Source organism: Bos javanicus, chromosome 17, assembly GCF_032452875.1.
Source record: "Bos javanicus breed banteng chromosome 17, ARS-OSU_banteng_1.0, whole genome shotgun sequence".
Lineage (NCBI taxonomy): Eukaryota > Metazoa > Chordata > Mammalia > Artiodactyla > Bovidae > Bos > Bos javanicus.
Genome location: NC_083884.1, coordinates 71,815,182 through 71,829,668, shown reverse-complemented (window position 1 = coordinate 71,829,668; position 14,487 = coordinate 71,815,182). Strand labels below are relative to the sequence as shown.

Genomic DNA, 14,487 nt, shown 5'->3' with positions numbered 1-14,487 from the left:
AGATACACACTTTTGTTTTGCTTGTTTTAACTGTAAAACATCTTTTGCGCATAAGTGTAGTGTAAAGGATAGGTGTGTGACCTCTAGTGTTTTCCACGCTAGACATGTTACGGCGTCTGTCCTTGTTCTTTGCCCGTGTCTGCTGATAACCACCAAGACCCCGATTTCATCCACACGTAGGTCAGACAGAGCCCAGTTCCCTCTGGTTCCAGACTCATCCTCGCCTGTGGTGCTGGACTTGCCCGCTCGCCTGTGTTCCCCTTTGCCCTGACCAAACGGGATGGCCCGTGTGGCCCCTAAGTTCCAGGTGAAGTGAGGTCTGAAGCAGCTGTGTAGAGCCAGACTGTTAAAATTTAATCCTTTGCAATGAAAACACCCTCTTTTCTGTCTCTGAAAGGGTAGGAACTGCGCCCATTTTTCCTTTCCTTATATCTCAGGCACCTTGTGCAAAAATTTAACACAAAAGCAGGTACTTATGGGCAGTTTCTTGAATTACTGAGTGAAAGTAATTAACTTTTTATTTTATAAAAAGCTGACTTTTTGGAATAGTAGACAATGATGTCCCTGTGCCTGCCTGGCCCTGGGCCTTGGCGTGCCTGCGTGCTCCTCTGCAGCCCTGCTCTGTCCTCTCTGGGCCGTGGCGTGCCTGCGTGCTCCTCTGCGGCCCTGCTCTGTCCCGCGTGGCCCTGGGCCGAGGCGTGCCTGCGTGCTCCTCTGTAGCCCTGCTCTGTCCCGCGTGGCCCTGGGCCGTGGCGTGCCTGCGCGCTCCTCTGCGGCCCTGCTCTGTCCCGCGTGGCCCTGGGCCGTGGCGTGCCTGTGTGCTCCTCTGCGGCCCTACTCTGTCCTGCCTGGGCCATGGCGTCCCTGCGTGGTCCTCTGCGGCCCTGCTCTGTCCCGCCTGGCCCTGGGCCGTGGTGCGCCTGCGCGCTCTTCTGCTCTGTCCAGAGCGGCCTTTGCACGTTCGCGGCGCTCGTCAGGTGCTCACGGTGCAGGACGCTGTTTGAGGGAAATTCACGTTATGCAGGAAATAATTTGAGGAGTATTGGTTTACTTAATCCTTTGTGAAAAGACTTTTCTATACAATTAAATAGCAGGTCCCCAAGTTATTAAATAATTAGGTTTGTAAAAACTTTAGTAAAGTCATGACTTTTCTGGAATTTGTTCCAGTGTGCAGAGTTAGGTTACAGTTGTGAAAACGGGTTAATAACCCTTTTGATTACAGCCCCCGTTTTAATTGCAGTCAGCGTTGTTTTGATTGGTTCTGAGCCAACAGCGTGTGCGTTTCCAACAATTGATTTAACTTAGCTTTTTGTTTCAGAATTAAGACGCTGCGGAAGGAAGTCATCCAGAAGTCGCAGTTTAAATTTGATTTTTTCCTTACAGAGTCATGCTGGTTTATACTTGGATTGGAATTCCTTTTCAAGTTTTGTATTAAAAATAGAATGTCTTTGGGTAGGATGACTTTTTGAATAGCATATTTAAGTACCCCCTCCCTTTCTATTTTTCCTTTTAAACGTGGTTTAAGAATAAATAGTTAAACTTTTGTGGTCTTTTCAGATACGGTTAAAAAACTCCAGGACCAAAAACATGACATGGAAAGAGAAATCAAGACCCTGCACAGGCGACTGCGGGTAGGAACGCGCGCACGCCGTCCCGTCGGGAAGCGCGGCGCCCCGAAAGCTGCGCCCGCCGCCTGCGCGCAGCCACAGAGGGGCCGTGACCCAGAGCCGCCGGGCTGCGGGCGGGGCGGGGCGCCCCTCAGAGAGGGGCTGGCGCCGGGTTTGACGAGCGGCACTTGGGGAGCAGGGGTTATATCCCGGGAAGAAACGTCATGAGCCCTTGATGAGGAAGGGTCCCAAGCTAAGCTGCCTTCTGTGGGCTTTCTGTCTTCTGTGGATGTGATCTGTCTGCGGCGGCAGTGACGCTCTGACGCAGAGGGCGGGGGAAGCTGGTCTCGAGGTTTGGGTTGACCCTGCGGTGCAGAAGACCTGGGTTCAATTCCTGGGTCGGGAAGTTCCCCTGGAGAAGGGAATGGCAACCCACTCCAGTGCTCTTGCCTGGAGAAGCCCACGGACAGAGGAGCCTGGCGGGCCACACGAGTCCGACGTGACTTGGTGCCTTCTTTCTTTCTTTCTCTCCGTTGCTCGGGCTGTGAGGGGTGCTGGGCGCTGCCCCTGGGGTTGGCGGCTGTGGCTCCGGGGGCACCTGCGTCCTCCCCGCCGTGGGAGGCCACCCAGCGGACAGTCCTGAGCTCCTCCTCCTGTGTGTTTTGTCTGCTGAGATTAAATTTAGTGTTTTCCTTCTGCTTCCTCTTCCTTCTGATTTTTTTTTCCTGTTGGTTTTTGATATCAGGATGTATATAGATTTTCACTGTAAGATCTTCCAGTGTAGTTTACAGACCATGTATCTACCTGCTTGAGCTCTTCACAGGCATATTTTGGATGATATGTTTATTTTCACAAGACTAACTTTGAAGCTTGCCACAGGGAAGGGCGGCCTGACCTGATCATGCTTACTGAGCAGTCCACGTGCTTGCTCCCTCAGGAAGCAGGTCAGCTGGCCGCTTTTACTCACCAGGAACACCGCTCACTAAAAGTAGTTATGTAACCTGTTAGAAATAGGTAACAGCAGTTCTCTGGGATTTAAAACCTGTTAGAAATAGGTAACAGCAGTTCTCTGGGATTTAAAGGAAATCAGTCATCACTTGAGACGGTGCATTACAGCAGTCTAATCATAAGCACATTTTATTGTTTTAAAGTACGTCTTCATTGCTCTCTTTTGGAAATAAAAACGTAGTTTTTTAACGCAGGAGGAATCAGCAGAATGGCGGCAGTTCCAGGCTGATCTGCAGACCGCGGTGGTCATCGCTAATGACATCAAGTCTGAAGCCCAAGAGGAGATTGGTGACCTGAAGCGCCGCTTACATGAAGCTCAAGAGAAAAACGAGAAGCTCACGAAAGAATTGGAGGAAATAAAGTCACGCAAGTAAGAGTCGGGAAGCCAGCTGTGCCCCTCAGTTTCCACAGGGAGCTCATGAGTCCTGGTTCTGTGATGCGGCTTTTCGGGGAGACTGTGTCCTGACGCTGCTGTGACTGAGTGTGGCTCCAGTGGACGTGACCCAAGTCCGGGCTTGTTCCCGGGCTCCCAGGAGCCCATCAGTCTTTGAGTATCCCTGTGAGGTAGCACGGGCTCCGTGGCCTTCCCGAGCTGTCGTCAGCGTCCACGGTCCCCGACTCTGGAGGGGCTGGAGTGGCCACCGCGCCTGGTCCATTGCGGTTCCCGCCTGTCCTCTGCCCCCGTCCCAGCCCCTCGCTCTTCCCTGGGCTGTCGTCGTCACGGAGGGCGCAGACCCTGGAGACAGACAGGCTCGGCCCCGTGCAGCTCTGCTGCTGCTGGTCTTGGGGGTCTCGGTCAGACCTCAGTTTGCCCGTCTCTGCAGTGGACACAGTGCTGCTTCCGTCACAGAGTCGTGGGGCTGAAATGAGATGCCCGGATGCCGCTCACGGCCATGGCCGGTGTCCGTCAGCGGGTGTCTCAGAGACTCGAGTGAAGAACACAGGCCGATTTCTCTCTGCTGCTCACTTGAAGAGTGTCTTGTGCTCATAACCCTGGAGTTTCTCCCATTTAACATAGACATCTTGGGAATCCTGTGAAAAGTCTTAGATGATGCACCCCAAGTTCCTAGGGAGACTGTCTGTGAGGGGAGAGACTGGTTTTTGAGGGTTTTTTTTTTTTAATTAAGTATAAGTGAAGTGAAGTGAAAGTTGCTGAGTCATTTCCGACTCTTTGCGACCCCATGAACTATACAGTCCTTGGAATTCCCCAAGCCAGAATATTGGAGTGGGTAACCTTTCCCTTTTCCAGGGGATCTTCCCAACCCAGGAATCCAACTGAGGTCTCCTGCATTGCAGGAGGATTCTTTACCAGCTGATTCACCAGGGAATCCCCAAGTATCTCTCTCTAAGTATCAGAGTTGGAGGTTATTGTTAATAATGTGATTGTTCATTACGTTGAACAATTCTTAAATAGCCGTAGGGAAAAAATTTAGAAAGATATTTAACAGGCCAACTTGAAAAAGCTGTGGATTTTTATCGTAGCCCAGGTCCAGCGGATGGCCTGGTGGAAAGTCACGGTGAACTGTCTTTCTTTGGCGTCTTTGCTAAGCAGAACATGCAGTGAGTGGGGCGGTCCCTGCTGCTTCACTCATACACACCCTTCCTCCTCGAGGCTTGGGCTTTGTATAGGAGCGCGGACGTGCGGCGTGCCCCCCGCACTGTGCTGCCTCTTGCCGTCGAGGAGGAGACGGGCGTAAGCGCTGCGGGACCCAGGCCGTGGCTCCCGGCTGTGCTGCGTCCCAGCCACTCGCGTCTGCACAGTGCGGTTTCCCTTCCAGTCCTTGGTGCGACAGCGAGTTACCCCATCGCGCGTCTCCGTCCTTGAGGTCCAGGTGCGAGCCGTGTTGCCACGCACCGGTGTGGGGGAGCTGGCGGAGAGCCCCGCGTGTCTTCATGGCGGGAAAATGCTTACTTGAGAATGACTGACTCGAGCGGTTGGTATTCAGACTCTGGTGCTTGGTGGGTATTTCTTGAAAATGATTAAGGGAGCCGGTCACTTCAAGGAAACAGCTGACAGTGTGTGGCACCAGTGATGAGACGTGGGCTTCTAAGTAAATGTGAGGATTTTGGGAAACTCGTATCTGCCACTGCAAGCTCAGCAGCTCCCCATAACGGGTTTCCCAATGAGATCACTAGTGATACTAACAAGAGACTTTAAAGATAAATCGTTTAGTGACAGGCATCAGCGTTTGGGGAATACGTGTAACTCTGTGAGCTGTTATTTCTGTATGACCAGTGCAGTATCACTAAAATACTTTTCCCTTTTCCAACTACGTACCCACGAGGCTGCTTTTTTTTTCTCATATCGCAGTAGACTGAATACAGGAAGAATGAGAGTCCGGCCGTCGTCTCAGCCGAGGCCTTGAGGAGGTGCAGGAGTGTGGGGACCCTGCTCTTCTTCTGTTTGTGATAAGTGTGTGATAAGTGATAAGCTGTGTCGGTCTTTGTGACCCGTGGACTGTAGCCCCCAGGCTCCTCAAGTACTGGAATGGTTGCTGTTTCCTCCTCCAAAGGATCTTTCGGACCCGGGGTCTCTTGCATCTCCTGCATTGCATGTAGATTCTTACTCCTGAGCCACCGGGGAAGCCTGAACGGCACATTGGATAGAGCCAGACTTGCCCTCCTGGGGCAGGACAGGCCTTCCCAGCAGCCCAGACGCCGGCCCCCCTGTTCTGAGGCAGGGTCTTCAGCCAGGCCACCTCCCCTCTCACCGCTGATTGATTACCAGTGTCCTCACCTACACTTAACACAGATGGAAATGGAAACCGATGGTTACTTAATCTAGTTAGAATAAGCTGATGTAAAAATTTTAATATCAAATCTAATAAGATCATCAGACCAGGTGATTTACTCAGCTCAAGTGATACGATTGTTTTTTAGCTTATACTTTCTAATGCTTCTCAGTGGGAAAGGGAAATGTGTGTTTTCTAGAGCATGTTCAGAAATGCCCTGACTCGGATGTTGTTTTCAGGCAGGAGGAGGAGCGTGGCCGGGTGTATAATTACATGAATGCTGTGGAGAGAGACCTGGCGGCCCTGAGGCAGGGCATGGGGCTGAGCAGAAGGTCCTCCACGTCCTCGGAGCCGACGCCCACCGTGAAGACCCTCATCAAGTCCTTCGACAGCGCATCTCAAGGTAGCTCACGTGCCGTGCCGGCGATGGCGCACTCACGCACACGTGCTCTCTGGGCTGGCTGGCGTGCCGCACCGTCCTGCTCTGAGTCTCATCGCACTCCAGGCAATGTTAGGGTGTCAGTCTTCCTGCAAGGAGAGTTTTAACAGGAGGTTTGGGGTCTGTTCGGCCACAGAGATCTCAGAGTTAGGCTTGGGCTGACCCCACGTGGGGGTCAGCTGTCTCCTCTGAGCCGGGCAGCCTCCAGGTGTGGACTTGGGGCCCGCTCGTCCTCCGAGCCCCTCTGGTGCGTGTGCTCAGGTGCTGCCTGACCCCGACACTCGGCATCTCCAGATGTCGTCTCTCATCCAGAGGCAGACCTGGCCCCTCAGCTGCCGTCTCTCCCTGTGAAGGCAGCGCCATGCCGCCCAGTTACCAGGCCAGGAGTTTCGGAGCCTCCCCCCTGCTCACCCGGCGTCAGTCCATCATCAAGCCCTCTTACCCAGCCCCTCGCACACACCTGCTCTGCCCTCTCGTCTCTGGGAACGCAGTTGGCGGCTAGCTCAGGCCACCATCCACTGCCGTTCGGTGGCCCCTTTTTTTTTGTAATACAGATTTTTTCCTGTTTTTGGCCACACGGCACACAGGATCTTAGTTTCCCAACTAGACACTGAACCTGGGTCCCGGCAGTGGAAGCACAGAGCCCTAGCCGCCGGCCCCAGGGGCTTCCGGAAGCCTCCTTCTGAGCAGTTCATTCCAGAGAGGGAGGTTGACATGCGAGCGGCTATTATACACTGTGCGTCAAATGCACCGCCTGTGGAAATCCACGTGAGGGGACGTGCTGAGCCCCACAGGGGCGGGGAGGAAAGCTGCTTTGAGCCCAGCTCCCCTTCACGTAACATGCCCGGAACGTCCACCACATGCCCAGCCTCTCACCTGATGCAGCCACAGAGGCTCTGCTGAGGTTTTTCATGTGGAGTCCTCGGTTTGTGGAGTACTTAACCATGTAATTAAACAGCAAGAGTGATGTGACCGGCACAGCCGGGCCTGGAAGTCAGCACCGCTTGTCTAGGGAGCAGACTGTCCCCCTGGCGGCAGGGCTGCTGGGGCTGAGGCGGTGGGGCGGCAGCTGTTCCCGGGGAGCCCTCGTGCTGGCTGGGCGGCGCTCCTGGGGGGTGTTTGAAGCTTCCGCCCCGTCATGGCCTCGCTCACCGTGCGTTTGCTGTCTTCCAGTGCCCAGCCCTGCCGCGGCAGCGATGCCCCGGACGCCTCTGAGCCCAAGCCCTATGAAGACGCCCCCTGCGGCCGCCGTCTCCCCCATGCAGGTGCGTGCCTGTGGCTTTGCGTTTGCGCCTGCGTAGGAAGCGCCACGCTCTCCGTTTGGAAGGAGGGCAGCAGAAGCGCCGTGTTCTATCTGTAGGGAGCTCTTTCTTGCCCTCTATTCATCAGGTTTTTTAAAGGCGTGAAGGTATAAACGAAAGCAGGTAAAGGCACTGAGACGTGACAGGCGTCAAATCCGGTGGACGTGCTCTAAGTGGCTGTCGGCTGAGGCCTAACGCTCACCATGTCAGCTTGTAAACTTCTGTGAAGATAAGTTAAAAAATCTCATCTCTCCACCTTGGAAAACAAACCAGTAATTATTAATAGAAGCCCCAGTCAGTAGCATTTCAGCGCTTGTATAATATCCCAGCACACGCTCCTCAAGCCTGATTGTGCACGAAGGTCGTGTGGAGTTTTACACACGTAGACCCCAGGCCTCCTCCCACTGAACGGGTGTCCGGGAACGGGGCCCGAGATGAGCAGTGGTGGTTCTTCAGGCCTCGCTAAGGCCGTGAGGGGTCCGGGCTTGGTGGCCCTGCGCCACAGGCAGCTGGGAGGCCGGACCAGGGGTTGGAGGCCGTTCTGTTCAGACGTCGTTGGACAGGTGGCGTGGGGCTGAGATCTGTGGTTGGGACACGGGCTGAGCCCTGCTGCGGGCCAGGCTGCTCTCCGTGGCTACCAGGGAGGAGGCACCCACACGGAGCAGGGAGGCTGCCTCTGGGGAGGCCAGGAGGGAGCATGAGGGCTGGGGTGGGGTCGCCCAGGGCCGAGAGCCGCGTGGACAGGCCGCAGCCCGCAGGGCTCCCCCAGGCCCCAGCCGAGGGCGTCCACACGCGCGGCACAGGGTGGGCCCAGCCGGCCGGGCGGGGGCCGCTCTGCAGGGAAGAGCGGCTCCCGGGGCTCCTCAGGGTTTGCGCGGGGCAGGGTTTGTCTGCCTCTGGTCCTCTGCCCACTGTGGGAAGTCCTCTCTGAATCCTTGGAGTGTTCATTAGGGCCCTCAAGGGCCGCACCATGAAGTGGAGCTAAACAGCCCTGCCCTAAACAACCTTAGAAGCAAAGGGCCAAGGAGATCCCTCAGTCACGGGGCAGCGGGCTCTGAGCTGCCCCGCAATCCTGGCCGCCTCTGCCCCGCTCGCATGTCGTCTGCCCCTCCCGGGGGGGCTGGGCTCAGTGACTCGCTTCTGATGAGCAGAGTGAGGCAGGGTGATAAGCAGGGAGAGGACCCGGTCCTGTCTGGGGGACTCCTCTCTCTGTCTCCTCCGTGGTCCTGTGGAAATGGATGGTTTCATGTGGTTTGTGTGGAAACTTGAAAGACTTTGAATATCCCAGGCCTCTGGGAGGGGGCTGGTGGGGGAGGAAGCAAGTTTGGGGGGCGTCCCCTCCGTGCTGCCAGCACTTGAGTGACCACGACAGGGCCGTCTGACACCCTTGTCCTGTGGTTGCAGAGACATTCCATCAGCGGACCCATCTCCACGTCCAAACCCCTGACAGCCCTCTCGGATAAGAGACCAAACTACGGGGAGATCCCTGTGCAAGGTACGGCTCGCGCACTGCGCTTCACTTCTGTTGTTGACTTTCATCTGACTCTCTTCATTTGCTCTTGGCGCTGTTTATGCCACCCTGTTATACGTCTGTGTCACGGGTTTACTAAGAACGTGCCCTGGTTACAGACCGGGGAGTAGTTACTAGCAGACGTTGGAATGCAACGCTCCTGGTGTCACCGTGGGCAGCAGCAGTCCGCTCACTGCCAGGCCCTGTTCTCAGCGCTCCGTGGGGCGTGTGCCGTTAGCCCCACTCTATAAGTATGGACAATGAGGCTTCAAGCAGCTGAATGTCTCAGGAACACAGGTTCACGTAGCCACTGAGCGGTGGAGCCGGGCAGCCTGGCTCCAGAGCCCGCTCCCCTGGCCCCTGTGCTCCAGGGCACTTGTGAGAGAGGGGATTGAGAGCCGGGCCCCGGGCAGTGCCGTCAGCACGGGCTCTTCGTGGCGCCCGCGTCGGGGGTCGGGTCCCTCTCCTCCCCACTGCCTCCGTCGGGTGGGCTGAAGTGCTGTGGGGGCGTACGGGGCGGGGCGGCCGTGGAGACACTTGGCAGGCCCCGCCGGCCCCCGACCTCCTGGGCCCGCACAGCTGTGGGGCGGGGGCAGTGGGGCCCAGGGCAGGCTGCTGCCGCCTCCACTTCACCCGCCGGGGGGACCTGGGGTCTCCCCTCCGCCCGGAAGGGCCTCCCGCCCAGGGAAGGCACGTGGCGGTTTAAAGGGCCCCCTCCTGGCCCCTCGGGGGGGTCCGGGATCGTGCGTGTGCTCACAGGTCCCGGGCTGACTCTTGATGCTGCTTCCTGGTGAGAGTCGGGGTCATGGGCACACCTCACTCAGGGCCTCCTCTTCCCCCAGGCTCACGGACCTGCGGTCAGCCTCGCCCCTCCCCGTCCCTGAGCAGCCGTGCTCCACGTGGCGGTGGCTGCGGGCGCACCCGGTCTTGCTGAGCGCCGCCCCGGACACTGCCTGGTTCCTTCACGCTGATTCCGCGTGTGCCCGGCTCCCCACTCGGCCCTTCTCCGGGGCCCGTGCGGGGTGCTTAGGGCCCCTCTCCTGTGTGTGGTCACTCTGTAACTGCGTCCGAGGGCCCTTCTCCGGGGCCCGTGTGGGGTGCTTAGGGCCCCTCTCCTGTGTGTGGTCACTGTGTAACTGCGTCCGAGGGGCCTTCTCCGGGGCCCGTGCAGGGTGCTTAGGGCCCCTCTCCTGTGTGTGGTCACTCTGTAACTGCTTCCGAGGGCCCTTCTCCGGGGCCCGTGTGGGGTGCTTAGGGCCCCTCTCCTGTGTGTGGTCACTCTGTAACTGTGTCCGAGGGGCCTTCTCCAGGGCCTGTGAGGGGTGCTTAGGGCCCCTCTCCTGTGTGTGGTCACCCTGTAACTGCGTCCGAGGGGCCTTCTCCAGGGCCTGTGAGGGGTGCTTAGGGCCCCGCTCCTGTGTGTGGTCATTCTGTAAGTGCGTCCGAGGGGCCTGTCCCCTTCAAGGCTGCCATACCGACTCACCTTGATCGGCTCACAGCAGCACGAGGTTTCTGGGGAAGCCGTGCTGGCACCAGCAGTGTTTATCAAACCTACCTGTTGATGCACTTTACCCGAATCCCTCGATAGAATGTGGACCCCTGGGCCTCACGTCAGGTGTGTGGCGTGGAAAGGGAAGGGGCATGGACACTCTTTTCACGAGCACCGCCAGTGGCTCTTAGGAACGGACCAGCTCGGGGAACTGGGCAGAGATTGCCGTTGAGTGTCCCTGTGACCCTGGTTCTGTTGGTGGAAAATGGGAGTATCAGGTCTGTGGGCTATTGAGACACAGACTAGTGTGGTGAGTGTCTCGGGGCTTTTTCTGGCCGCCTCTGTTTGTCTCCTGGTAACGGTCGGGTGATGATGCCACCGCACACGGGGGTCTGCGGTCCCGCTGCGAGAGCCGCCTCACCCTCCACGTCTGCCTGCTCTGACGCCTTTACTGGGCTTGCTTGAAACTGCAAATACAGAGAGCAGGAAACGCCTCTGGGTGACTTCTTACCGGAGAATTTGTTGATAGTGTAGCCTTTTATCTTAAACACTCGGTAGGGAAAGCAACCACTTACAAAACCAAGAGCCAGCAGCTGAGTCTCGGTCCTCAGAAGCCATCGTGGCCCTCCAGGCCGCCTGAGCGGGAGGCCCGAGCGCCGCTGCGCCGCGTCCCCTGTCCCGGCGTGGCCCAGGCGGCACAGTCTGCACTTACAGGGTGAAGAGCCCAGAAACTCGGAGGCGCTGCCTCCGTCTCCTGCGCGATAGTGGGTAATTTGCTGGTTTCTCCAGTGAGTGTGTTATAAAAGATGCAGCTTTTTTGGTCTTTTCTTCGTCATGCTTGTACGTCAGACACAGGAAGGTGTTTCAGACCAGAGACCTTGGTGTAAGTGGACTTCTGTTGGTACGGTTGGCAGTTGAATTCGGTGGTCTGGGTCGTAACAGCTGGGCCTTTGTAGACCGCGTGTGAGCTCGTGTTTGTAGCCTGAGCAGGCACGTGGGTCCAGGTAATTGGGAGGGTCTTTACTGCCCCCTCGCACAGCGATCTTTAAGGCCCATGGTCAGGCGGAGACCTTGGTTGGTCCTGCAGATGGTTGGGGAGCTGGGGTTGCCCAGGGTCAGCGTGGCCTGAGGGTCGTGTTGGTGTCATCAGATCAGACATCCAAGAAAGCGGACCGGTCCACAGATAGTCACCTTCTGCAAGGAGACGTGCTGTGATCGTCCCACTGAGTTGTGTTATTTGCAGACAGAGATGTAAACCTTTTAAAAAATTCAGTATTTTGGAAAAACTGATTTATGATAAAGGGTACGTGTGACAAGTGTCATATGAAGTTCAGATGTTTCTCTAGAAAGAAAGCCAAGTCTCTTAAGTCAGAAGGAAGAGAACCTTTTATTGAAAAGTTTCCCAGCAGTTTGCCTTCTTCAGAGGGTGGACCCAAGCCCGATTCTGGGGCGAGCGGGGAGCTTCCCAGGAGAGGCTGAGAGAGAAACCGTGCCCTGCTGTGTTTGCAGCCTAGCGTGCGTCCGTTCACTTCTGAAGGTGCTTCTTGCTGTCCGTCTTGATAAACCAGACTGTCCAGGTGCTCATGTTTTCTCCAGCATATCGTCAGAAAAGTGGAAAGAAGTCACATATTTCTGTTTTGTCACGGGTGTTTCTTTTCTTTCGGCCCTGCTCTGCGGCATGCAGGATCTTAGTTCCTGGGTCAGGAATCTAATGGGTGTTCTTGGGGGAAGCAGAGTCCTGCCCTTGGACCTCCAGGGAAGCCCTCGGCTCCCTGCTGCCTGTAAGTTTGATGAGGGAAGCAGGGACAGCTGCCAGTCTCAGGCGGGAGGACTGAGGAGGGGGCCCGTGTGCCTGTGCGTCGAGGGTGGGCGGGGGTCTCTGTGCGGCTTTCTCCCTCCGCCTGGGCCCCAGCTCACCCCTCAGGCATCACTAGAGCGCTCCTGCGGCTGCTGCGAGGCCGGCCCCACGGTTCCTGCCGCCTCTTCACCTCGCACACCCACCGCTTCCCGGCTCCACCCTCCTCAGCACGCTTGCACCTCTCCCTGTCCCCAACGTCTGCAGTGGCTCCGACCCCGGCCACCGTGGCCTCCTGCCACCAGGTCGTCCCCCTCTCGTCCGCTGGGTGCTGACAGAGCTGGGTGTGTTCACCGCTGTTCCCAGAACGCGCTGACTGCCGGCTCCGGCGGCCTTGGGCATCTCCCCGGCTTTCAGTGCGGCGTGTGCCCCTCGCTTCCCTCCCACAGCCCTCTTCCTCGCGCATCTGCGCACGGGGACCCTCCTTTCTCTCACCTGCTTGTCCACGTGGTCAGCAGTGTGCGAGTCTGCTCCTGAGGAGCCTTGAGCCCGTTTATGTCTCCCCTGACACGGCCCGTGTCCAGGCAGCCTGCTGTCTGCCCTGCAGTCCGCTCACACCCGCCCCCCACACCCCACCCCCCTGGACGGAAGGGTGTCCGCCTGGGACAGTCCCCGGTGCCCTGCCCCAGGGGTGGGGCTGCGCTCCTCAGCCCTGCCCTCCCAGCACTGCCGGTCCTGGCGTTTCCTGGGCATTTCCTGGCGTCTGCTGAGCACTGAGGAAGCCCCTCTCCTTTGCCTGCGTAAAGGCTGTCAGTCACTCTCGTGCTTGCTGCAGCGTCTCTCCCCGGGGAGGCCTCTCCAGACCCTTCGGGCAGCTCTCGGCCCGGGGCTGCTGCTTCCCTGTGTCCCTCATGTGGGTTAAAGACGAGAGGGTTTCTGAGAACAGACCCGGTCACCGCAGCGTCTGCTGTCTCCTGCCTGCCGCCTCTGCCGTGACGCGCTGGCTTGCCTTTCAAAGGGGCGCGCTGGCAGTTCACGTGTGGCTCTGACCCACACGGCAGAGCGGAGGGTGTGTGCGTGTGGGGGGTGCAGCCGCCCCCCTGGCCCTCGGGAAGGTGCCTCCTCAGAAGGGAGGTGTCAGCCTGCGCTGAGCTGAGACGCCGTGGGTCCTTGGACGTGCGTGAGCCGGCTGCGGCGGGCGGGTGGGCTTCAGTGTGCTGTGCCGTCGCGTGCCCGGTGGCCCTCGCCCTGCACCCGTGTGTTTCTGTCACCTGGTCTCACTGTCGTCTCCCGGGCGATGAAGCCTCTGGGACAGGACCCGTCTTGTGTCTGTGAAGTGGGCACTTGGGCTCCGTCTAAAATGTCGACTCCTGTCTCCTGCGGCTTCCGCGTTCTCCCAGCTCTGCTGAGTCCGTCTGTGTGCACGATGGGTGCTTCTGTGAGGGCACGCGCAGCCGCTCGGGGCTCAGGGTGCGTCGGTTCAGGACGAGGAAGGGGTGGTGGCTCTGGGCTGGGTGGACCTGTCTTCACGGGGCGTGAGTCCAGCTGCCCTGCCTCCCCTCCAGGGCGCTGTGTGGGCATGGCCTCACGTACGTGCCTTACACACTCGGGAAGTACGTGTCAGAGTGAGAGACGCGCTGTCCTGGAGAGACAGCTGACATCCTGATGGCTGAGAGCGAGTGTGTTTTAAGCGGGCAGTGCGCACGGGGCTGTCTGTGTCGGTCGCTCTCTCCTTTCCCATCCGAGGGTGTTGCTCTCAGAAGAGGTGAGCAGTCTTCGCTGGCCCCACCCGACACGTGTCCTGGGCACATGTAGCACGTCCGGCCGTCCTGTGCCAGTCCTCCCGGCCTGACTGCAGTGGCGCCGGGCACAGAGGCGAGCTGGCCTGGGTCTGGGGCGCCCACTGTGGGAAGCAGGTGCCAGGGAGGGGGTGTTGGAGCTAGGCCCCAGGGTGGTGAGATGGCTGGGCCAGGGGGCAGGGGAGCTGCTGCCCCAGGGCTGGGGACTCCAGAGTCCCCCAACCCGGCCTGGTGTGGCAGAGCGGGGGACAGGCGGCGGTGGGGGGACTGTTTCTGTCCTCCCTGGGGGTCCTTGCTGCCCCCAGACTGAAGTTCACACAGTGGCCAGGGAGGCTGTCGTCCGTCCCCCGCGGCCGTCTCTGCTCTCCACCAGCCCTGAGGTTCGGCGGCTGGGACTGTGGCCCCGACCTTTGCGGTGTGTCCTGGGCTGAGTGCTGCTCCCCAGCCTGTTCTCCAGCAGCACAACCGGCCAGACAGGGTCTCGTCAGGACGCTGCTGAAGGCTTCCGGTCGCCCCACGTCGTGGTGGGTGGGCTCTCCCTCTGGCTGATGACCCTGAATCGTCCTGTACTCCCGTGTCTGTCCTGACCCGCCTCTGGCTGCGGGCTGTGTGCCCCCGACACGCAGACACGCACTGTGGGCTCCCAGAAGGTGTGGGCTTAGCGCCTCCAGGCCCTGGTGCGGCAGAGCGTCCTGACTCCTGGATGAATTGCACCAGACGGAAGTAGCTCCCGGTGGTTTGGAAGCGTTCGCACTGATGTCTCATCCCTGGAAATACAAGTGAATGAAGTGGCCCTTGTCGGCTGGA

At 58.4% G+C, this 14,487-nt stretch overlaps 1 protein-coding gene across 7 annotated transcripts in view; it reads left to right on the top strand.

Moving 5' to 3' along the window:
• The window catches only part of SPECC1L (sperm antigen with calponin homology and coiled-coil domains 1 like), an 86,121-nt gene that overhangs the window by 42,468 nt on the left and 29,166 nt on the right, over window positions 1-14,487 (top strand). For all 7 annotated transcript variants that reach the window (XM_061385557.1, XM_061385554.1, XM_061385555.1 and 4 more), the window contains 5 exons: window positions 1,558-1,631; window positions 2,810-2,985; window positions 5,587-5,750; window positions 6,960-7,051; window positions 8,492-8,582. In XM_061385557.1, coding sequence (XP_061241541.1) covers window positions 1,558-1,631; window positions 2,810-2,985; window positions 5,587-5,750; window positions 6,960-7,051; window positions 8,492-8,582 — 597 coding nt within the window. The remainder of the gene's footprint in view (window positions 1-1,557; window positions 1,632-2,809; window positions 2,986-5,586; window positions 5,751-6,959; window positions 7,052-8,491; window positions 8,583-14,487) is intronic.